Raw genomic sequence first — 23418 nt, 5'->3', positions numbered from 1 at the left:
ATCCCTCTTCCCCAGCGGCCTCTGCATACCTCCTCGGTGTGGCCTTCGGGGTCTTCGATGTAGACCAGCACCTCGCCCACGCCTGCGTCCACCGTCTGCACGGTGAAGTGGGCAGGCTGCAGCACTGTGTTGCCCTGTGGCTCGATGCCTGCGGGGTAGGAGCAGAGCCCAGGTTACTCAGGGAGAGCCGACATGTGCCCAGCGGCCCAGGAGGGCTGCCAGGGGCTCACACGTACCAGGCCCATAGGCGATGGCTTTCTTGGGGTTCAGCTGCTTGGATCGAACAGGGGCGCCGGGTTTGAGCTTGGCCTTGGGGAACTGGGACAGATATGTCATAACAGAATGCTCATCCACGTTGGGGTCCACGATCTCCTCAGGGGCAATGACCTGCGATGGAAGGGAGTGATGTCACATGGCGTCCTCTTTTTCCCAGCAGCCCCAGTCTCCCCCTGCACCCTGCTCAGGTAACCTTAGAGAACCAACCTCTGCCCCTGCCCCCTGTCCCCCGCCGCCCCATCTGTGCAGGTACCTGGGGCACCCCAAGCCAGTCGTCGGCCTGCTGCATGGCCTCTCGGGCGTTCTCCACGGGCTGGTTGGGATCCCAGGCCTCCCAGTCGGGGCAGAGACCTGGAGAGGTGATGGAGGGAGACAATGGTGAGGGGCAGCCAGCTGGCCAGGATGCAGGGCATTTGTTCACCCAACACCCTCAGAGGCTGTGGCTTCACACCCCTTCCCACCAGCTCTAGGCCTTGACCAGCCAGGTTCCTGTTGATCCCATCAGCTGCGAGGCCCCTCACCATGTAGGAGCACGACAGCCCTCCCCACCACCAACAATGAGGCCTTTCTGCCCTCGCTGACGCAGCCTGGCACCAGCCCTGCTGGCCAGCCTCCTGCCTGCCCAGGCCCCAGCTCAGACCTTGAGCCCCAAACCCTGGGAGGGTGTCCCCTCTCAGATACCTCTCGCCTCATTCAGCTTTCTCAGGGGTGGGCAGAGGAGGTCAGAGTGCTTGTCCCACATACGCCCCTGACCCATTCCTAGAAGGCTTCCTCACAGCTGTCCTGAAGCCCTAGATCTCCAAACACTTTCCATACCGGTCTTAGGGGATAAGATTCCCTATTCCTTCTAACTGCTCACTTGCGGAAACTGAGGCATTAAAGGGCCTGTGGGGAGAGAATGACTTCTCCTTTGCCATCCTCAGGAGCCCCGCCCTCCTAACAAGAGGGATGCTGAGGCAGCCCCAGATCACTCCTGTGAAGGCTGGAGGTGAGGGGGCACTTGGTTCAGGCCAGAACTGGAGGAGGAGGATGGCACACCGTTTCGGGGAGGGGGCTGGCTCAAGGCTGGAATCCATGACTGGCTGGAACAGCTGAGCTCACTGCTGGCAGCCACACCAGTTATGGGCCATGGCTCAGCAGCTGGGAATGCTTCCCAGGAGGCTGTGCCCCCGCCTCCCACCCCCTGCTCCCCGGCTGACCCCAGGGTGGAGGAGGATTCTCCCAAGGGGCTGTGACTCCAGGAGAAAATCTATCTTTTCAGGAGGTGAGGGGCAGAAAGGGAGCTGTCCATGGGGTATGCTTTAGCCAGTGATGCCTCAGTTTTTCATGGCTCCTGAGCTGCCCCCACTTGACCAGGCCAGGACCTACATGGAGAAGGGGCAAGGCTGGGTCACCTGCCACCAGGCAGTGCCCCACTGGCCTCATCCCACATCATCCTGAGCCTCAACCCCTTCTCAAAGCCATCCCAGGGTCTCCCAGAGAAAACCCTTCTCTGGATCTAACTCCTGGTCTTGCTACAAGTCCCGGTCACCACACTGCCTCTCTCTCAGCTCGGCAGGAATAGCGCCTCGTGGGGCAGGGAGTCCAGGCCCTAGGCTCTAGGTGGTTCTGCCATGGACAAGCTGTGTGATCTTGGATAAGTCACCAGCCCTCTCTGGGCCATGGTGTCCTTGTCTGTAAAATAAGGGGTTTTAAACCTCTCCCTGCCTCTGTGGAATCTGGCACACTCATCAGGTAGGGCCTGCTGCCAACCAGCAGACAGTCTCAGCTGAAGGAGGACAAACCCTGCAGGGGATCCTGCCCCCCAGGCCCCAGGGTGTGCATTCTGACAACCATGTGCCTTGGCAGCCCCAGCTTGTCCCCTCTGTCTTTGGGAGCTAAGGGCTCCATGCTGTGCTTGCTGGCCCACTCACCAGGGGCACAGTTGTCCACCAGGGCACCCAGAGCTTTGCCATCCTGCCAGTCACGGTTGAAGTTGGTGATGGGCAGCTGGGGCACCTTGTTCTGGATCCAGCCGAGCAGTCGCTGCTTGGGTGTCTGTTTGCGGGCGTCCTCATCATCTTCATCCTCCCACATGGGCATGGAGATGGAGTAGTGCAGGATCAGCGTCCAGATCAGGCCAAGGATCAGCTTCAGGTTCCCATCCACGATGGCCTTGCTGTCTGCAGAGGGGAGGGCACAGACAGGCTCAGGGGCGCCCCACCCTCCACTGCCCCAGAGCACCCTCCCTCACCTGCGCAGCTCCTCGGGCCAGAGCCCTGGGGTCAGGCCTCTAGTCTCTGCCTACCTGACCCTCTCCCTCCTGCAAGGCCCCACTCAGATGCCAAGTCCTTTATGAGGCCCTTTCGGTCAGAAGGCTGCTTCTCTGTGTTCCTGTGGTTCCGGAAGGTACCCTCACCTCAGCTACAGCCAGTGAGTCTGCCTCCTGTTTATGTAATTACTTGGTTTCTGTCTGGCCTTGTGGGATTGTAAGGCTCCCAGGGCAGAGCCTTTTTGTTTTGTTAACAGTTCTACTGAGCTATGATTGACATAGAGCAAACTGCACATGCTAGATAATGAAGTTTGAGAAGCTTTGACACTATGGATATCTCACGAAGCCGTCACCACAGATCGAGAATAACGAAGGTACCATCCATCACTCCCCAAAGTTTCCTTGCACACACCCCTTTGTGAGCCCTCCCTCCTGCCACCCTCGTCCTTCCATTCCAAGCAACAACTGATCTGCTCTCTGTCACGACAGATTACTCTGTATTTCCTAGAGTGTTATATAAATGGCATCACACAGTATATACTCTTTTTTTTTGGTCTAGTTTCTTTCATTCTAGACACTAGGTTTTATCTTTCTACAATGAAGGTCTTAAACATAGTAAGGTCTCAATAAATATTAGTTGAATGAATGAATATTTTAAGAACTGAAATTGGAGCGGAGTAGGACGAGTTTCCACTCACACTCTACCCTGAATGCCACAAAGGGCTTTAGAAACCAAGGGGTTCCGATAGTGGGGCAGGGGTGGGTGGGTGGGGTCCAGTACATTCTTGGTTAAGTCTTGAAAGTCATGTTGTCAAAGGCTAGGGGCCAGAGGGACTCCAGCCTCAGGAGCTGACACACTCCACCCATCACCTCCTTTGAGCCAGAACTGGTTCCTCAAGATTTGGGGGGGCCTAGATCCCACTTAACAATCAGAAAGAAATATCCAGAAGCCTCGGGCGGCCTAGCACATAGACAGATCTTTGGAATTCAGCTTACTTGTAAAGGGCAATGAAGTTCTGAAATCTATCAGCTTCCCAAAGCACTGCTTTCAGGAGGCTGGAAGCGGGTGGAGGACTCAGTCTTGTTTACTGATGTTGCCCGAGAGATGGGAGAGGGTGGAGCGGAGGCTTCCCTTTACACATCTTCTCCCCTCCACCCTTCCCCACATCTTGGGGAGAGTGTTAGGAGACCAAGAGCCTGGGAAATCCAGGGCATCCCCTGCCTCACTCCCACCTGCCATGGGAGGGGTGCCTCAGTCTCCCTGTCCGTCTGGCTGGGGCTCTGGCCTCCTGGGCTCCCCCACCCTGTCACTGATTCATCCTTCCTTCCCCAGCAGCTCCCCAGCCCGCCCCCTTCCCCTGGCTCCACTGCAGCACAATGGTTTGGCAGCTTTCAGATTCCATGACACACTCACTCCCTGCCTCCCGGTGCTTTCTCTCAAACACACAGGCTCCAACACTTTCACACAGTCTGGATGCCCCAGTGCCCCCAGTCTCTCACAACCCCGACAGACTCCAAAGCTCACATGCCCAGAAGTACTTCTTGCAAACTGGAGCCAGACCCCTGGGCAGGAAGCCTTGAGGTTGCAGGGGTTGGAGGGGGTGTGTATATGGGGAGGGTGGTCATTCATACTTGCTGGAGAGGGAGGTTTCTCCCCAGCAACTGGCCCTGGGCCAGACAGCGAGTGGTCCAGGCTTGGGGCAGGAGAAGGGCAGTGGGGCCCCAAGTCCCACTCTGGAAGCAATGGCCTCCCTCTCCCTCCTCCCTCTCGGAGGCCAGGCAGAGGAAAGGAGCTCAGCGCCACCAGGGCCCACCAAACCACTTCTCCATCTGCCTAGGGATACCCCCAAAGGAGTGGGAGGAGCCAGACAGCTAGTCGAGGCCACCCCAGGCCTCAAATGGAGGGGGAGGAGAGGGCTGGGCCTAGGGAGGTGCTGGGACAGCTGCTGCCCCCTCCAGCCCCTCCCTTGGTTGTTGGCTCCAGGAGAAGGAATAGCAACTGGGGAACAGCTGCGGGACAGAGCTGCCTCATAGGCCTCTTTGTTAGGGGATGAGGGGCGATGGGGGCCCAGGACAAGGTGGTGGGGATATGAAGGGCACAGCTCCTTTAGCCTGGGCTCAGTGCCCCTTCTTCAGGTGGACTTGGATCCCAACTGCTACTCCAGACCCCGACTTCCCTTCTAGAAAGAGAAGTGGGGAGTCTTTCTGACACCCCCTGAGGTGCCCAGACTCTCGATTTCAGTGCTGAGACAATACTCAGAAGGAAGCCCCGTGGATCGCCCCTTCCCACCACTAAATGGAGTAGGGGAGCGAGCAGAAGCAGGATGCCCCCTCCTCATGGGCAGCCCCTTTGGACCTCTGCCGGTCGCTGCCAGTGTCCCCTCCCCTCCAGCCTCAGCCTGGGGCCGGCAGCTGAATTGCTGACAGCTTATCTCATCAGCGCAAGTGAGCCACTTGGCCCAAATGAGGACTGCCTCCCCTTCCTCCCAGCGGGAACCAGGGAGCTTCCCTCCCACCCTCAAACCAGCTTTTGCTTCTTCCCCTCAGCTCTAAGCTGGCCCCTCCTCCGCAGAGCCAAGGGGGCTGGAGCCAGGCACCGCCACGGGGGAGGGGAGAGGTGTGCTCAAGAAGGACGAGGCCTGGAGAGGGGCCGGGAGCCCCCGCAGACTGGAAGGGAGGGGAAGGCTGAGCGGTTTCCTACATGTCTTGCTGAGGCCTCCGGCTCTTCCCTGAGACCCCACCTGGGACAGTCAGTCCTGCCTTTCAAACCCCAGTCTGCTGAGGATGCCGGCCCAGGACTGACTCCTCTTTGACCCCTCAGCCTCCATCACGTAGCCCTCAGCCTCACTACACACTCCAGGCCCCCTCCCCCACCCCCTGCCCTCAGCCTTGTCCTTCTGGAAAGCTCAGAGACATCTGCTGTGTCACGGAGGCAGGGCTATTTCCAGGCCAGGCCAGGCGGGTGGGGTGGGGGGGCAGTATATGGGCAGGAGGGGGTAAGGGCTAGGGAGGGGACTGGATGGGGCAAAGGGCCCCGGGCTGACCTCAGCTGCTATATCAGGAGGCCTAGAGATCGCCCCAAGGGAGAGTGGGGCGGACAGAGAAATCTCAGGGAATATACAGTGTGGGGCCCACCTGGCCCGCCATGAAACTCCTCTCGTGGGTCCGTGGGGTGCACCGTCCAAGAACCCCATCCTGCAAATCCCAGCAAGGTTCTTAAGAGCTCTCCACAGGGGTGGGGGGGGTCTTCCCCAGGCCCCCCAGCCTCAGGGATGACTGCAGGACTCTGAGGGCAGGACAGCCTCCTGCCACTCCAAGCCCACCCTTGGCGTCTTTGCTCCCAAGACTGGAGTGCCTCCCCGCCCCCACCCTGCACTACACACCTTCCAAATCTGGTTACACTCAATGACTTCCTCCCTTCCACAGGCCTTCCCTCCCTCTCCCGCAGCCCAGACCGTTAGCTGCAGCCAATCCCGGGGTAGGGGGTGGGCTGGGGCAGGGCCTGGACTTGCGGAAGCCCCCTCCGCCGCAGGCTGAAGCAGGAGGAGGACAGTCAGGGGTTAAGTCTCCCCGCGCTCGCTCAGTGCCTTTTTAGGTTTCTGAGGCTGGGCCCTGCCTGTCCTGGCCCCCGGGCCTGAACCCAGCTGCTGAGCACATGCACGAAGAGGGCCTCCCGCGCCAGCTCCCCTCGGCCCCAGAGCCCGCAGACGCGGGCAGTTGTTGGGACCTGTCTTCAGCCCTCTCTCCTGGCCCGCGGAGGGGCTGTGAAGCTGGGGAGCCACTTGTTTTGTTGGGGGCCCCCAGTAATCAGTGACAGGCACAAGTTCTGTCCTCCCAAGTGTGGGCTAGGGTTGCCCGATGGAAGGAAAGGGGACAGCGAGCGGAGACGGGCGGTAGGAGTGTGCATGGCGAGGCGGCAGCTGGAAGGCACGCAAACCCTAAGGCCTGGACTCCCCGGGGCACCCAGGGAGTGCTCGCTGTCCCCAGAGGGATGTGCAGACAGTGCCCGTGGCCCGCGTCGGTGGGTGGGAGGGCCGGGGCCAGGGTCTTCTCTCTGTACCGGGGGGTGCCCTCTGCCCTGTCTCTCAGATCCTCGAGCGCCCACCCCGCACCTGTGTCCCCTGCCCCATGGGATGACCCTATCCCTGACGCGCCCGTGCCCTCGCCCCCCGCACTGACCTATGGACACAAGCTTGATGTGCTCACGCTCCAGGAACTCGAGGGCCACGGACACGTTCTCCAGCTTCATTTGGCGAAAGTTGGGGCGCGGGTGGAACTTGCGGTACATGCGCTTCTGGCTGAGCACCTCGAGCAGCGCGATGAGCCGGAGCCCGTCGCTGAGGTCGCGCTGCAGGTCGGTCAGGCGCTTGCCCACGCACTTGAGGTGCTCATTGCACCAGCGCGTGAATGTGTTCTGCTGGATCTTCTTCCACGGCGCGTCCTCCGCCAGGTCCTTCTCCGTGGACGGCATCTCGTCCGTCTCGTCGCCCAGGCCGAGGCCGGCGTCTGAGTAGCCGCTGTTGTTCATCATGCTGGCGCGGGCTGGGGGTGCGGCCGGGGCTAGGGCCGGGGTTGGGGCTGTCGGGGGCTGTAGGGCGCTGTCGGGGCGCGACCAGGGAACTCGCTGCGCTGCGCTCCTCTCCAACTTCTCTCGCGCCGGGGCTGGCGGGGCTCGGCGGGGCTCAGCTGGCCTCCTAGGTTCTCGGCCGCTCTCTGGCTCTCTCTCCCTCTGGGGGCGGAGCGGTGCTCGGGAAGTGCGGGCTGGGCCGGGGCGGGGGGTTTAAGAAGCCCCCGGGCCGCCGCCCCCCCGCCGCGCCCGCGGCCCCCGGGTCCACGTCAGAGCGCCGGCCTCCCAGGAATGCCGCCCGGCCAGCGGGTGGGGGCCGCGCCGCGCAGGACGCCCCGCCCCCGTCGCCCCTCCCCCGCGCCGCCCGAGCGGCGGGACAGGGTTGAGGGTGCCCACCCCCTGGGCCCCCGGTGCCGCCGCGCTGGAAGGTGGCGGGGAGGGCCGACAGTTCTCCATCCACACCCAACACACCAAACTGTCAGGAATGAAATATGCTCCCTCCACACCTCGCACGGGCCAAAGAGGTAAATGGGGAAACTGAGGCCAGCGATTAGGGCAAAACCCACTGATCTGGTGTTGACAGAATTTTCTAGACTAGTTGGTGGCAGGCTGTTGACGGGACCTGCGAGGGCTGGCTCCTAGCCCAGGGCATTGTCCACCTGTGGACAGGGAAGGGAAGTGTGTGTGCTTGTGCAGAGAGGGCCTGAGAGGAAGCAGGGACCTTGCCCAGGCCAATGAAGGAGAATCCTCCGGGGGGTGGGGGGGTGCCTCCCAGCCATTACTTGACTTTACAAATAGAAAAGCCTCATGTGGGGCCCAAATCCAGAGTTCCAGGAGTAAAACTGGGCCCCCTGCCCCTGACTCAGTGTCCCGGTCAGCAGCCCGTTTGGCCTCATCACCTCAGAATGAAGCTGAGCTCAGGAAAAGGGCACACAGTGACTCACACTGTGTGTCCCCCTCCCCCAAGTCTGACTCAACTGAGGTGGTAAGAGGGGAAGGAGAGACTCTTCCCCCATAGTGCCAGGGAGCCCCCTGGGCAACGTGCCCATTTGGGCCATGGGGCAGATCCTGCCAGGGAAAGGGTGGGTCAGCCAGGCTGAAACAGGGAGAGCCCCAGCCAGAGCAGCCAGAGGGAAATGTGACCAGGCAGGTGGGCAGGGCCAGGGTCAGAGTGGTCAGGGAGAGCCCAAGGGAGCCAGCTGGGATGCCCAGGCAAAGCTGTACTCAGGGCAAGCCAAAAGCTGGAGGCCTGGGGAATAGAACAGCAGGGAAACTGAGGCACCCAAACAGACCCTCTGGCCTGGGGTGAGGAGAAAGAGCTAGAGAACGTATTTATTTTTCTTTTCTTTTCTTTCTTTTTTTTTTTGAGATGGAGTTTCGCTCTCGTTACCCAGGCTGGAGTGCAATGGCATGATCTCTGCTCACCACAACCTCTGCCTCCCAGGTTCAAGCGATTCTCCTGCCTCAGCCTCCTGAGTAGCTGGAATTACAGGCATGCGCCACCACACCCAACTAATTTTGTATCTTTAGTAGAAACGGAGTTTCTCCATGTTGGTCAGGCTGGTCTAAAACTCGCAACCTCAGGTGATCCGCCCACCTCAGTCTCCCAAAGTCCTGGGATTACAGGCATGAGCCACCATGCCCAGTCTAGAGAACGTATTTCTATAAGGAGAAGATCCATTCTGCAACTCTGTAGCATACATGCAGCCATATCTCCCAGTTCCCCCTTTTTCAAGCCATGTGTCCTCAGCTTTCCCATCCTTCTAGACCCAGTTAGTCGAGTTGAGCTGGGTAGGAGGCCATATCTGAGCCTGAGAAGTTTCTTCAAGCCAGGGAAGGGTCTGGGCCCTTTTAGGTAAATCATTATATCTCATTCCTTTTCTACCCCTAGACCTGGCGTAAAAGACAAGATAGTGAGCATCTTTGGGGGCTCTTTCCCCCAAGGGCCAATGAGGGCACCCCCTGTTATGGAGCTGAGGAAAGTTTCAGGGTTCTGTGGGGGGCAATGCTTATGATGACAGGGGTCTATGAATAATTTCTTTCTCTTCTCATTGAATGAAATTGCCTGGTCCTTAGGTAGGGAGGGGGAGGAGTAGAGAAGGGACCAGAAAGAGCAAAAGGACCTGCTGTGCATGGCTGGGGGTGGGGGGAGCTCTAGGGACCCTGATAGTGACAGGCGAGGTATAAATAGCCTGGGCCCTGTGGCTCATGTTCTGTCGGCTGCCTGTGACGAGGTGCTCAGGAATTCCACTCTCCTGTTGGCAACCCCTTCTCTCTATCTCTAGAACTCTCATTCTCCCCAAGCCACCTTCAACTCTTGGCTAAATCCACCCGTCAGGCACCAGTGCTGTCCATACACTTGAGAGACTGAGCTCTGCTGTGGAGAGAGGCCCGGCTCCTAGGACACACAGCTGGGCCTCACAGGGGAACTGTGTATATACAAAGGCCGACTTCTGACAGCCAACCTGAGGTGCCAGGGGCTCAGGGTTCAGCAGTGCTGCCTCTGAAACCCTGGTGAGTAAACTGAGGCACAGATCTGAGAAAGGATGCATTCCTCTTTGAGCTGCTGGGGTGGAGAAAGGGTTAAGGTGAGTTTGCTTGGAGTTGACAGCCCCTTTACAGACCCTAATAGTCCACAGTCCTGTTTTGCAGGCATTATCTGAGGTCCCCCAGCCAACTGAGCGCCTCTGTTCAGGTGGGAGAGGCTGGAGAAAGCCAGGAAGAGGAGAAGGAACTCCCATTGTAGCTTCCCTTGCTTTCCCTCTGACTCATGAGCTTACTCCAGGGGAGGTCAGTGTGCGGGCTCCAGGGGAGGTCAGTGTGCGGGCCCCAGGGGATCAAGTGAATGGTTGGTAGAGGAGGGTGCAGAGTGCCAAGGGATGATTCCCGTCACCCCCCTCCCCAACCCCCGCAACTGTCCTCAGAAACCTGAGCCTGTTGCTCTCCAGGATAAATCGGGGCCTGACTCAGGCCCCAGCATCCAGTGACAATCAGCCTGACCCAGGCGCGGGCTGGTGACTCAGCCCTCAATATAGCCCATGAGCCCAGGCCCCCAGCCTGGCCAGCCAGGCTGGAACAGACCGTGCACAATGCTGGGCCCCGGCCTGCCAAGTAGGGCCCCCTCCCCAAGGAGCGCTGACATGCTCCTCCCTAAGCCAGGCAGGGGCACATAGGGGCTTACAAGGGGTTTCATCAGCTGAGTATCTGGGCAGTGCTGTTTGGGGCCACAGGCCGTTTATAGCCCCCTGACTCACCACCTGCTGACCTATCTCAGGAGACCAGGTTGCCTGGCTCTTCACCTGGTCCTGCCTCTGCCATCGAGGGGCTCTGCTCATCAGCCACCAATATTGGCCATATTTATCTTGGGCTGAGCTGAATCCAAGTGAGCGGGTACAATGAGCCATGTTTGAAAATACTGTTTTTCTGGAACCAGGGATATTTCCACAGTCACCTGTGATGATACTGGGCTGGCCAGGTCACAGCAGGCACTTTCAGTGATACTGATACTGACTGTGGCACTGACCCAGTTGCCAGGGACAGTGTGGTAGAGTGGAATGATCCATGGGCTGAATTCCAGACTCTTTACTTCTAGCTCTGTAACCTTGGGCAAGTAACGTAACTCTTTTGGGCCTGTTTTCTCATCTTTTTTTTTTTTTTTTAAAATGTGTGAAAATGGAAGGAAATCACAAGAAAGATGGTTAGCATGGTGCCTGGCATCTAATAGGTGATCCAAAACAGTTAGTTTGCTTCCTCTGATTATCTTAGAGACCAAGGGGTTCTGGTGAGAGAGGCCTTCCCCTGCAGCTCTGTGTCCACATCCCCGTGGGGACCACTGCCTGGATCTCCAGGTTGTTCCCCTCTCCCCTTCCCTGCAACCCAATATTCCCTCTGCCACAATCAGAAGTGGCAGTACCTGTCATCTTTAGAATCACCCACCCTGCCCCAAAAGCAGCTGGTCCTTGACAGGAGTGGCAGCGGGTGGCTACTCTACCTCTTGACCTGGAAAGGGAAACCAGAGAGGGCTGGGCTGCAGGCAGCTTGCAGAAAGGAGGCAGTTATGCAGAGGGCAGCAGTGGGGAGAGATGGAGGCTCCTGAAGGTGCTTTGAGTCCCTGGTTCTAGCGCACCTAGACCCAGGTGCACGCCTGCCTGTGGTTTCCAAGGCATACCCCTCCAGACTTAAGATCAATCCTTTTTTTTTTTTTTGGTATAAATTCAGAGGGTACAAGTGCAGTTTTGATACATGGATATATTGTTTAGTGTGAAGTCTGGGCTTCTAGTGTAACATCACCCAAATCATGTACATTGTACCCATTAAGTAATTTCTCATCCCTCCCCTCGCCCCACCCCCACCGCTTCAAAGTCTCCAATGTCCATCAGTTCACGTTCTATGTCCCTGTGTACACATTATACACATTTTTTAACTCTACTTTTTTTTTTTTTTTTTAAATAAGGAGTCTTGCTCTGTCACCCAGGCTGGAGTGCAGTGGCGTGATTTCGGCTCACTGCAACCTCCGCCTCCCAGGTTCAAGCAATTCTCCTGCCTCAGCCTCCCGAGTAGCTGGGATTACAGGCGCCTGCCACCATGCCCGGCTAATTTTTGTATTTTTAGTAGAGACAGGATTTCCCCATGTTGGCCAGGCTTGTCTTGAACTCCTGACCTTGTGATCCGCCCGCCTCGGCCTCTCAAAGTGCTGGGATTACAGGCGTGAGCCACCGCGCCCAACCTTAACTCCACTTATAAGTGAGAACATCCTACTGCGTTTTTTTAAGCTAGCTTAAATGAATGTTTCACATTCAGCAGGAAAGATTCCTCTTCAAAACACCTGGGTAACAGTGTATTATTAAGACAAGGAGACAGAAAGTCCAAACCAAATGAAGAGAATGGGATTCTAAAATGAACAGAGGGTCAGGTGCAGTGGCTCCCACCTGTAATCCCAGCACTTTGGGAGGCTGAGGCGGGCGATTCACTTGAGCTCAGGAGTTTAGACCAGCCTGGGCAACATGGCAAAACCTCATCTCTGCAAAAAATACAAAAATCAGCTGTGCGTGGTGGTGAGCGCCTGTAGTCCCAGCTACTCTGGAAGCTGAGGTGGGAGGATGGCTTGAGCCTGGAAGGTGGAGGTTGCAGTGAGCTGAAATTGCACCACTGCACTCCAGCCTGGGCAACAGAGTCAGACCCTGTCTCAATCAATCAATCAATGAAATGAACAGAGAAGGATATGTCCTAAAGGGAGGGGTTTTGTATTCTAAGCAAAAAGGTGGGAAAAGCAGGCCCACATTCCTGCCATTAGGCAGGCTCTAGGTTCAGGTCCCCTAGCTGGAGACCACCCTACTAGAACCTGACCTCTACCCTGGCTTGTAATTCCAGATTAAATCAGTGATCTTTAGTGTCTTAGTCCATTTGGGCTGCTGTAACAAAATACTATAGACTGGGTGGTTTATAAACAACAAGAATTTATTTCTTACAATTCTGGAGGCTGGGAAGTTCGAGATCAAGACGCCTGCAGATTCCATGTCTGGCGAGGGACCTGCTTCCTCATAGATGGCTGTAGTCTTTTTTTTTTTTTTGAGACGGAGTTTCACTCTTGTTGCCTAGGCTAGAGTGCAATGGCAAGATCTCAGCTCACCATAGCCTCTGCCTCCCGGGTTCAAGCGATTCTCCTGCCTCAGTCTCCCGAGTAGCTGGGATTACAGGCATGTGCCACCATGCCTGGCTAATTTTTTGTATTTTTAGTAGAGATGGGGTTTCTCCATGTTGGTCAGGCTGGTCTTGAACTCCTGACCTCAGGTGATCCACCCGCCTTGGTCTCCCAAAGTGCTAGGATTCCAGGCGTGAGCCACTGCGCCTGGCCTGGCTATAGTCTTAGTGTAAACTTACATGGCAGAAAGGGTGAGGGATCTCTCTGAAGTCTCTTTAATAAGGGCTCTGATCCCACTCCTGAGGGCTCTGGTCTCATGACCTAATCACCTCCCAAAGCCTCCCTCCTAATATTATCACCTTAGGGGTTAGGATTTCAACATATGAATTTGCAGAAACATGCGGACCATAGCTTTTGGCTGTAAGTCCTTTCCACCACTGATACCCATGTTCTTCAGTCAACTGGTGGCGGCAGTAAAGTGGGTAAACAGCAGTCTCACTACACTCAAAAACAAGCAGCCAGTGGCACCAGGTCAGTTGTGAAATAGTTTCTTTAGGTTACAACTGAGAGCATACAATCTAATGTAAGTGACTAGAGTGGTGCCTCTCAAATCTTACTGTGCATACAAACTAACTGGGCATCTCATTAGAAATGCAGATTCTGCATCAGCAGGTCTGGGTTGGGGCCTGAGATCTGCCTTTCAAATAAGCTCCTGGGCAATGCTGATGCTGCTGATCTATGGGTCGCATGGAGTAGCAAGGAGCTAGACCAGCCTAGGTCAGAACTGTCTTCAAAGAGGAGTCACTTAGAGCTGGGGTGCCCAACCCCCAGGCCATGGACCAATACTGTCAGGAACTGGGCCACACAGCATTAGGTGAGTGGTGGCTAGGCAAGCATTACCACCTGAGCTCTGCCTCTTGTCAGATCAGTGGCAGCATTAGATTCTCATAAGGAGCAGGAACCCTATTGTGAACCGCGCATGTGAGGGATCTAGGTCGCACACTCCTTACGAGAATCTAGCTAATGCCTGATGCTCTGAGGTGGGACAGTTTCATCCCGAAACCGTCCCCATCCCCCCTCCATCTGTGGAAAAATTGTCTTCCATGAAAACGGTCCCTGGTGCCAAAAAGGTTGGGGACCGCTAATTTAGACAAAGGCAAAAGAGGCATGTGGCACTGTCTTCAATTTGCCTAGTTGTAGTCACATTTCTAGGAGGCTAGTCACAATTTCAGCACTGGCCCCATGTCTGCTAAAATGGACTTTCAATTCAGCCATGTCACTTCTCTGGGCTGAATACAACTTGAAAATCTCCTAATTCTAAATGTCCTTGCTACTCCCCGTAGGTAAGAGCTAGAGAAGGAATGAATTCATTTAGCTTGGCAGTGCTACTACAGTATACACTCTGTACATGTGTTTCTTTGGACGTTTGGTTGAATGGAACAAAGTCCTTTTGGGTGGGAGGGAGGAAAAAAGAGGGGTCCAAAGAAACCCAGGAGTCATGGGGTCATTCTTTCCACTATGGCTTAAGAATATGCTTGGGGCTGGGCACTATGCCTCATGCCTGTAATCCCAGCACTTTGGCAGGCTGAGGCAGGAGGATTGCTTGAGCCCAGGAGTTTGAGACCAGCCTGGGCAAAATGGTGAAACCCTGTCTCTACAAAAAATACAAAATTTAGCTGGGCATGGTGGTGCATGCCTGTGGTCCCAGCTACTTGGTAGACTGAAGTGGGAGGCGCTTGAGCTCAGGAGGTGGAGGTTGCAGTGAGCCAAGATGGTGCCACTGCACTCCAGCCTGGGTGGCAGAGTGAGACCCTGTCTCAAAAAAAAAAAAAAAAAGAAAAGAAAAGAAAAAGAAAGAAAAAGAATACGCTTGGGGTCTTCTTTCGTATGGAAACATTCATGATGATAACCTCCAATCACAAAGGTTCCACAGGAATGAAGGTAAACAGGAACACACATAAACTACCCTCATCATTCTACTTGTCCCAATTAGAACCATCCCCAGGCTTCTGTCCTGCTCTAAGCTCCAGGAGGCTGAGCTTGAAAGATTACATCACCTGGGCACCTCTGCGCTTTGTCTTCCCATTGGGTTCAGCTGATGAGCTACCAGTAGAAAACTGGCAGGTGGGAGGAGAAGGTAGGGGAATACATATCCCACTTCATCACGGCTCTGGCGGGGGCTGCACCCCCTGTGGCTGCCACTCCTGCCTGGGGCCCATTTTCAGAGCTCCAGCTCTTGCTTCCTTTCCTTCCTGCTTCAGCCTGGGATGCTTTACACTGTTGCTAGTGCCTTGTACTTCACTATGTTTTGTTGCTTCTCCTAACTCTGCCTTTTGTACACAGTCCCTTCATTAAACTCTCTTCATGTAAAGCTTTGAGTGTGCCACCTGTTTACCGCCAGGACTCTGGCTGATTAAAGTCATCTCTGAGGGTGAATCCCTTGAAAAGTCACAAAGGCACACACGTGGATCTTCTTAGGGCAGCCTTCTCATGTAGGTAGGTGTGCGCACAGAACCTAAGGGGAGGTCTCCCCAGCCCCTGTTCATTCCATTTCTCCATGCTCAGGTGAGCACCTCAGGACGGGTTAATAAGCACAGACCAACCCCTCTGTGAGTCAGTTGTCAGCAGAAGGGGCCAGCCTCATTTCTGAGGTCATCTGCAGGGTGAGAAGCCGTATTTAGGAGTCAGACTCTTATGTGAGGTACTTGCTTAAAGGGGGACCACTCTGTTCTGGTTATGTTGTGAGGCATTTAGCAAACAAAAATCCACAGTCTCATGTAATTCAGTTGATATTTAATTACAAGGAACTCAGGTTCTTACACAAGGCAGGAGATGGGAGTCAGCCGCTCCCCACAAGCCTTTCCAGCCTGGGTGACTGAGGCTGAGGAGACGGGGACACATGGAACATATGGGGAGGGTTCTGGCACAGTGTGTCCTGCCCAAAGCTGAGGGTGGTGGCCACTGGGGATCTGCCCTCGCGCTGGCCAAGGTCTGCCATCACTCCATGAGGCAGAACTCTGACTCCTGCTGTCGCATGTTGGGTAACACATATAGAGCCACAGCTGCAATAGCCAAGAATACCATAGGCTTCCACAACCCAAACATGTTCTGTGGGACCAAAGAGAAACTGTGAGTGCCCAGCCTCCTGAACCCTGCCCTAAGCCAGAAATCACCTGCCTATGGGTGCCCAAGACACCTCAGGAACATTGTGGATCGGTCTCTCTTACCTCCTGGGTAACCAGTGGAGGCAAGTGATCTCTCAGTCCTGGCACCACTAGACATGTGGCCCAACACTGTACGCACCACCTTAGGTGACAGCCTGTATTCAGGCCTCCATTTCTCCCCATGGGCTGAGAATACTAGCTCCCACGTGAAGACGCAGGCTCAGGGGCCAGACTTCCAAGTGGTTGCAATGAGAAAGGACTGAATGCCATGGCAATAAAGAGGAGGCTAAACCTGGCGCTTTGGGAAAAGCAGCAGCACCTCATTAGTTTCACTGCAGTGAAGTGAACTCAGAGTCAAGAGGATGGGGAAAGGGGAGTAAGACTGAGGGGAAATGAAGAAAGTGCACCACGGAGTGCAGGTAAGTAGGAGGTTCTTAGGCAGACAAACTTTGACAGAGAATGACACTGGTTCAAGGAAACTTAAGGAAACCTGTCACTGGGCCTGAGTCATTAAAACACTCCTAATCACCAGGTATGTTGACTGACTTCCTGGCGTATGTGCTAGAGTATGCTGAGGCTTCCAGACACTGCTGGCCACTAGGGAACCCTGCTGATTCAGGGGACAAGTGGCACCATCAGAAGATATCCAAAAAGCATCCATTAGGGAATATGAAAATGTTAGACAAGAAAATACATACTTGGGGAAATAGGTTTTATTTTTATTATTTTTTTGCTCTACTACCTGAAAGGTAGAATTTGGATTTTGAGTCATAAGCTATAGCATAGGTAAGAGAAGGATGGTTTCAAGTAAAAATGGAATATAGCCCATTAATGCTAATAACACATTTTCTCAGATGATACTTTATCTAAAAAGAGGATTTTAAGCCTGCTAAAGAGCAAAGAAAATCTCCCGAGCTTGTAGAAATAGCTACTAAGAACAACAGAAGATATGAAATGGAAAGCCAAGCAACGTTAGAGGTGGATATACAGAGTAATTCATGTAAGAAAACCAAGAGATCGGCTGATGGAGGAGGATCGCTTGATACCCGGAGTTCAAAGTTACAGTGAGCCATGATCATGCCACTGCACTGTAGCCTTGGTGACAGAGTGAGACCCTGTCTCTGAAACCAAAAACAAAAACTAAGAAGGGAGCTAGCTAGAAAAAAAATTGACATGCTCAGATGCTTCTATCCTAAAGTGCATTGCTAAGAATGTTAGTCTGGTGTTCTTAAAGGAGGGAGGAGCTGAAATCCTTAAATGTGACTGGTGCACCTCACACTGGGCAAAGGCAAGTTTCTGCATGGGATGGGGAAAGGGCCAGTGTGGGTGTCCCAAAGGGGTAAGTTGTGTCAAACTCTCCTTTTAAACTAGGTGAGCTAAGTGACAAATCACAGGAATCATGTTTTTGGATGTTGAGTTGTTTGACAGGATTTTCTATGATCTTTGCAGATAATATGCAGAAATAAGGGTAGGATGACAGTACAGTATGTTGAATGACAGGTAAGTGACCAATGAGCTGAATAAAAGAACCCCACGAGACGACACTCTAGAGGCTCTGTCCTCACTCTGTCCTCTGTAGATGAAGATAGGGAAGGTGGGCTTGCCACCCCTGTAGACGATGTGAAGGTGGCAGAGGAAGCAAGTATTTTAAAACCACAGGGTCAAGATTAAAAACACATACACACAGAACCTTATAAGGTAAGAACAATGAACTATAATAGGGAAGAATGGAAAATTCTGCCTTTGAAGCCTCAAAATCAAATGCAGGTACAGAATGGGGAAAGGACGCTTAGCATACACAATCTGCAGAGGGGCTTATAAACAACACATGAAATAAATTAATAATATATTAGTTACCTAAAGAGCTAATGTGATCTGAGGTTGCCTAAACAGAAGTATGGTGTCTTCCTCCTTGGGACCAATGAAGAGAAACTGCTCAAAATGAGAAGAGATGATAAGGGGAAGCAAGATTGGAATCTTATCTGTTGCTAATATTGAGTCCTTTTAATCTGATTCGCAGCTTCCTGGCTGTTTTACTTAACTTCTCTATGCCTTAGTTTAATCATATATAAAGTAATAATAGGAGTAGCTTCTTCACAGGGTTGTTGCAAGGCTTAAATCAGTTAATATACCTAAGTGATTAGAACAGTGCCTAACACATAGACTGCATTTTGTAAGTGTGTGCTCTTTTTATTAATGATGGGGTATTTTATAATTTATAGAATACTTTCATCTATTTTAATCCATCCGGTCCTGACAAAAACCTGTGAGGAGGGCAGAGGTTTGATCATCCTTTGTTTACATTTGAAGAAGCTAGAGCTCAGAGTGTGCATTTTGCTCCCTGGGACAACAGCTGTCAGTAGAGGCAGACTCAACCGAGTTCTCATGCTTTCTACACACTGGGCTCCCTCAGGTCCTGGCTGCACAGTTGCATGTTGGGGCCTCCCAGAGCTTTGGGGATAACAGGCCCCACCAGTAGAATCCTTCACCAGCAGTTCTTCCTCTCCCCTTGATTGGGCCAGGCTGAGTCTGAGGTGGTGGGAGGCTGTGGCTGAATGCTTTGGGTCTCACCTGTAGTGCCTTAAGACTTCTGGGGTGGGGGGCACAGGGGAGAAAGAGTCATAGAGAGGGGCTCCATCACTAAAGCAATTGTGGACCAGGGAGTAAAGGGAATACCTAAAGTTAAGAAGAAAGGTGGAGGCTTGAAGATGAGTAATAGGAAAGCTGGGGAGGGAGCAGGAGGAAGGACAGAAAAGGAAATGGAGAGAAGTGCCACCAACAAATGCTCCAGCTGCCACCCTGTGCATTAAGCTACATTCTGTTCACAGGAATGTGAGAAGAGAGGGGAGTAGAGGGGGAGGCAGGGAGAGCATGAGAAAGAAGCAACACAGGACTAGAGAGAATACCTTATGGGTTCCAGAAGGCAGGTGGAACCCCAGTCTTCCACCTTAGGCCATAAGACCACATTCTGCCTCCTGAATTTGGTATCCTGTTGACAGCCTAGATTACATGTGTGGGAGCTGACTGGAAAGTGGCCAGAATAAATCAGTCTTAATTTCCTGAGAACACAGATCTCTGGCTAGTAGAAACTTTTCACTAATACCACATTCCCTCCAGAAAACCTAGCTTGGGAAGCCAATTACATGGAATCTGACCCACAAAAGAGATAAACAGAGAACTAATAAAATTTCCCGGCATTCTGTTCTGACTTTTCTGGAGACTGGAAGTCCAGAAGCAGAGAACTGTTCAGTAGAAAGAGCAGAATACAGTAAGGGTTCAGTTCCATTTCACCAAGCTTGACGGACCAACTTAGGTTGCCCTCCTACCAGTGCCCCTGGGATGATCATGAGGATCAGAGCTCTTCAGACCTCCTCTCTCCCCCAACAGAAGAGGGATTCCTTATTTTGCCATCCTGGGTAGCAACAGTAGTGAGAACTTGACTCTGGAGTTAAAGACAAAGAGAGTCCAGGCCAGCCTTGCAGACAAACATCAGCTCATCAGAAGTGGTCAGGCTAGCCATCACACAGAGGATGAGCGGGGAAAAAGAAGTAGTGAGGCAGCTTTGACAGTAGCAACCGAGCTGGGCTTAGCCAAGTTTTTCCCAGCCAAGGATTGAAACTCAAACCATGTCTCTGGCAAGCATTCCAACCTCCTATGCATTACAAAGACATGCTCAGAGATGTCACAGGCTTTGCAGTAGCCCAAGGAAAAGTCAGAACTAAAACTCAGACCTGAGCATCACCTGTTGTAAAATAGTACGAGCAAGAAGCAAGCAGCTGGGAGAAAAGGGAAAGAGGAGAGGCCAGGGCAACCTGCACCCTCCCTCTATCCCTCAGAAGGAGAGGAAGCAATACCAGTACCTGCATTAGGACGACGTCTCAGCCCACCAGCACCAGAGCAAAGCCGAGATGACCACCAGGCCTACAAGAGGCAAGGAGAAGATGGGGGGATCGGGGGTAGGGGATGACTGCAACACACCAAAATGAGAAAGAAGCACGAGGAGAGACCAGGAGATGTGAGACATAAACACATGGATCCAACAGATAATGAAGATGAGAAAACAAAGGGAAAAGAGAAAGGAATCAAGAGGTTAAAAAACAGGTAAGCTAGAGCAGTTGCATGTCTTTTCTGCTGCCTGGGCCTTGGTTCTTTCCACCGGCAGTCTGCAGGAATTGCAAAATTGAATGGGTTAAGCAGCAGCTAGGTCCAAGTCAGGCGGTGAGTCCAGTTTTCTTTCTGTCTCATCATATACCTCTCATATCTTGTCAAGCAGGACGTATCTGCACCTAGACCTTTCTTGTGATGCTGCAGAAAGTAAACAGCTTCCTTAGTGGAGTAGTGCAGATACTTTTCCTAGGTTGCTCTAGGAAGAGCCAGTCTTCTACCAGGCCACCTGTCCCTTTGTTCTAGCCTGCTTTCCATCAAGTTTCTTAGTATTTTGGGCTCTTGTCCCTTTGATCGCCTAGGAATCTAATGATATCATTGTAAAACAACATGCACCAAAACAAACTGACAAGGGAGAAGGGCTAGTTCTTTCGCTGCAACAGTCTTCCAGAGAGAAACTGCTTTTGCAAAGTGGTAATACGCATGCCCTAGAGCTGCCTGCAAAAGACGCAGGACCCACGGGGCAAAGGGATCTCTCCATATATAGAAACATAGAATGTATTTGAAGTAGAAAAGTCAGGTCTAGCTTTAGAAATGTTGGCACCGAAGGTAAAGGCTCTGAACCAGCACATGGTGGAATATGATGAGCTCAAGGAAACATGATAGTGGGAGGGGCTGCAGTGGCTCCGACTTTTCACATCTTAGGTAATGGTCCCCTGGCACAAGGTAAGCAGAGCACTGCACACTGGATCCTTAGCCAGTGCTGAAGACCCAATTGCCGGAAATTCCAGATATCCTCAGAGTTGACTGGACAAGAGGCTTTTTTCTTTACCTCTGTTTAGAACAGAAAGAACCTGTAATGTAAGCTGAGGACTTACACAGGAAATACTCTAACTCTGTAGAGACTCTGACCCTGAGTTAAGCCCAGGGCAAGAATTCAGTTGCTACATACCTGCAGAGATGTACCAGTTAATAAAATATGGAAGTACTTCTATATTGTTGGTAAGTTACCCCTGGCATTCTAGCATATATATCCCAGGATACCTCCACCCCAACCTCTCAGTGATCTAGCAACTGTAGGGCTAGGGATGGTCTCCTTGGACTAGTCTATGCTCCTACTGTACAGACGTGAAATATTTTCACTATCACTCTTGATCACTCCCAGGCCCCACCTTCATGTCCTGTGATACCCAGAATCCAGGGGGCGACACAAGCCTACAAAGAAGAGATTATCCCCTGACACACCCCTAACAGCGACAACAAAGGTTAAACCTAACAGGGCACCATAGGAAAACCGGACTGAGTGACTTGCCCAGGCTGACAAAAATGGCCTGAAGTAGACTTCACGCTGTCAATGTCCTTCCTGCAGTGCCGAAAGAGGGATGAGGGAACGCTCCCCACATAAGGAAGGTAACAAAGGCTACTATGTAAATGAAAGGACTCCAGGGACCCCACGTTGGTTCCCAGAAAAGGTGGTCATTGTGAGGTGGTTCCACAGCAAATGGGGCTGAGCCCGTGATTTCCTGCAGACAGACTGCTCTCGCCTCCCCCTTCTGCATCTCCACCTCCCCGAAGGGCTGTGCCTTACAGTGCGAGGCCTCCACTCCTGGAGATATCTATCCTTGGCAGGGCCACCCATTAACTCTGAGGTACCTGAGCCCAAGATCCCACTTCCCACTTGATCTAGCCTTTGGCTCCGGTTACCTTTTTACTCTCGGAAAGTCTGAGGGGGTTGTTTTCTTCGGGACTTTCAAGGGAAGAGTCAATGTCATCTTCCTCCTCTTCACTGTCTTCTTCCTTCTCCTCTTGCTCTTTGTCCTCTTCATTTTCCTCCTGATCTTCTGTGGATTTAGCTTCCCCAGGATCTGCTGGCTCAGCAACTAGCTCATCCCCACACTGCTCCTTTGCTTCCTCTTTCACTTCCTCCTTTTTTTCCTCTTTCATCTCCTCTTTCTTTTCCTCCTCTTTTGCTAGTCCATCTAATTTCCTCTGGCTGGCTTTGTAGTACAGCACCACCTCCAGACTCTGTGGGGTGGGAGTAGGGCAGGATGAGGGCTGCGTTACCTGTGAAGCTCCTACTCTCATGACAATGCTGTACTAGCTCCAGGAAACATGACTTCCAGCATGTCAGAGTGCAAGGGTGCAGCCCGGTGCTCCGGGACTGTGAGCCAATCCTCTGAGCATATGTAGAGGGCATCACACCTCACCTCTCAGGACCACTATGTCTGTTGGCCAATAAGCCATTTCAAACAGCTGCCAGAACTAAAGAGTCTTGGGTGTGCACCTAAATTGTTGCTTCCCACCCCTACAGTGACTCTTTTTTTACCCAATCCTCTTTCACTTATTAGTACACAACTACTTTGAACAAATTCCTCCCTCTTCATCTATTTGGTCCTTCTCTTGGGCATGCAACCCAGGAAGAACAGGGGCCCCAGCAAATGGGGTTGGGTGAACTGAAGGAGTTGTCCAGCCTAGGGGCTGTGGTCCTTTAGGGCTGTACCTCCCAATGTGAGTTGTCTGTGTTCAATGTGAGTTGTCTGAGTTGTCTGTGTTCCACTCTCCCCATAGCTTCACAGGAAAAGGGAGCACCCACTTTCCATTAAGATGGGAACCACTGTAGACACTTCAGAGATCCCAGAAGCTTCTCTACAAATCCCTTGCCTGGTTGAAAGGGTGGTGGAGACAATGCTTCTTCCCAGGATCTCCTCCTCCTTTCTGCTTATCTGGCTACGAAGGTTACTACTCACCTTTCTGGTCTCAAAGTCACTCTCAGAAGTATCCGAGCACGGCTTGATCACCTTTTTCATTTTAACCCCATTGGCGTTCTTGTTCATGTTCTTATTAGCATTCTTCCCCCGGGCTTCTTTGACAACAGAGGGCCTCTTCTCCCTGAGCTGGCGGAGCTCCTCCTGGCAGCACTGCAGCTGCCCCTCCAGCTGCTCTTGCACTACCAGAAGCCGCCCCTGCTCATCCATGCTAGCCTGGTATTGCAGCTGCAGTTCTCGCAGCTTGGTCTGCAGTTCTTTGATCTGTTGGTAGTGAAGGGCCAGTTACCCAGAGTTGGCTGGTTACGCAACCAGTTGGCTGATCATGCAACCAACCTCAGCCCTGCTTGGGGGTCTCAGAAATCTCCCTGCTAAAGCCCATAGGAAGAGAAAATATTCAACTGTGAAAAATGAGCCTCTCAAATAGTTTTACAAATAGCTTCTCCTAACTTGAGGCACCTGATGACGTACATCTAATAAGATGAAAAAAATGGCAGGGCGTGGTGGCTCACTTGCCATCCAGTGTAATCCCAGCACTTTGGGAGGCTGAGGTGGGCGGATCACTTGCGGTCAGGAGTTTGAGACCAGCCTGGCCAACAAGGTGAAATCCCATGTCTACTAAAAATACAAACATTCGCTGGGCTTAGTGG

General features: G+C 53.0%; 2 protein-coding genes and 1 long non-coding RNA gene across 24 annotated transcripts in view; all 3 read right to left on the bottom strand.

Moving 5' to 3' along the window:
* Positions 1-7283, bottom strand: part of FLNC (filamin C) — a 29211-nt gene extending 21928 nt beyond the window's left edge. For all 7 annotated transcript variants that reach the window (XM_077997277.1, XM_028846262.2, XM_077997276.1 and 4 more), the window contains exons 1-5: positions 6707-7283; positions 2190-2438; positions 530-627; positions 237-387; positions 30-148 (exon numbers count right to left, since the gene is read on the bottom strand). In XM_077997277.1, coding sequence (XP_077853403.1) covers positions 30-148; positions 237-387; positions 530-627; positions 2190-2438; positions 6707-7058 — 969 coding nt within the window. In that variant the 5' untranslated portion in view covers positions 7059-7283. The remainder of the gene's footprint in view (positions 1-29; positions 149-236; positions 388-529; positions 628-2189; positions 2439-6706) is intronic.
* Positions 7284-11159: 3876 nt separating this feature from the next.
* On the bottom strand, positions 11160-15320 carry LOC144339919 (uncharacterized). Its single transcript, XR_013415512.1, has 2 exons — positions 12249-15320; positions 11160-11551 (listed from the first exon to the last, which is right to left on the bottom strand). It is a non-coding gene; the product is annotated as an uncharacterized LOC144339919 (long non-coding RNA).
* Positions 15321-15511: 191 nt separating this feature from the next.
* The window catches only part of CCDC136 (coiled-coil domain containing 136), a 30938-nt gene continuing 23031 nt past the window's right edge, over positions 15512-23418 (bottom strand). For 6 of the 16 annotated variants that reach the window (XM_077997251.1, XM_015134871.3, XM_077997253.1 and 3 more), the window contains 2 exons: positions 19760-19866; positions 15512-15843 (listed from right to left, as the gene is read on the bottom strand). In XM_077997251.1, the coding sequence (XP_077853377.1) occupies positions 19765-19866 (102 nt within the window). In that variant the 3' untranslated portion in view covers positions 15512-15843; positions 19760-19764. Of the gene's footprint in view, positions 15844-19759; positions 19867-21707; positions 22029-22750; positions 23033-23418 lie in introns of all 16 variants that reach the window. The other 10 variants (XM_001090156.5, XM_077997248.1, XM_077997243.1 and 7 more) reach the window with 3 other exon arrangements.

This window comes from Macaca mulatta, chromosome 3, assembly GCF_049350105.2.
Source record: "Macaca mulatta isolate MMU2019108-1 chromosome 3, T2T-MMU8v2.0, whole genome shotgun sequence".
NCBI classification, from domain to species: Eukaryota; Metazoa; Chordata; class Mammalia; order Primates; family Cercopithecidae; genus Macaca; species Macaca mulatta.
Note: the sequence above shows the minus strand (reverse complement) of the source record. Positions and strands in the feature narration are given on the sequence as shown.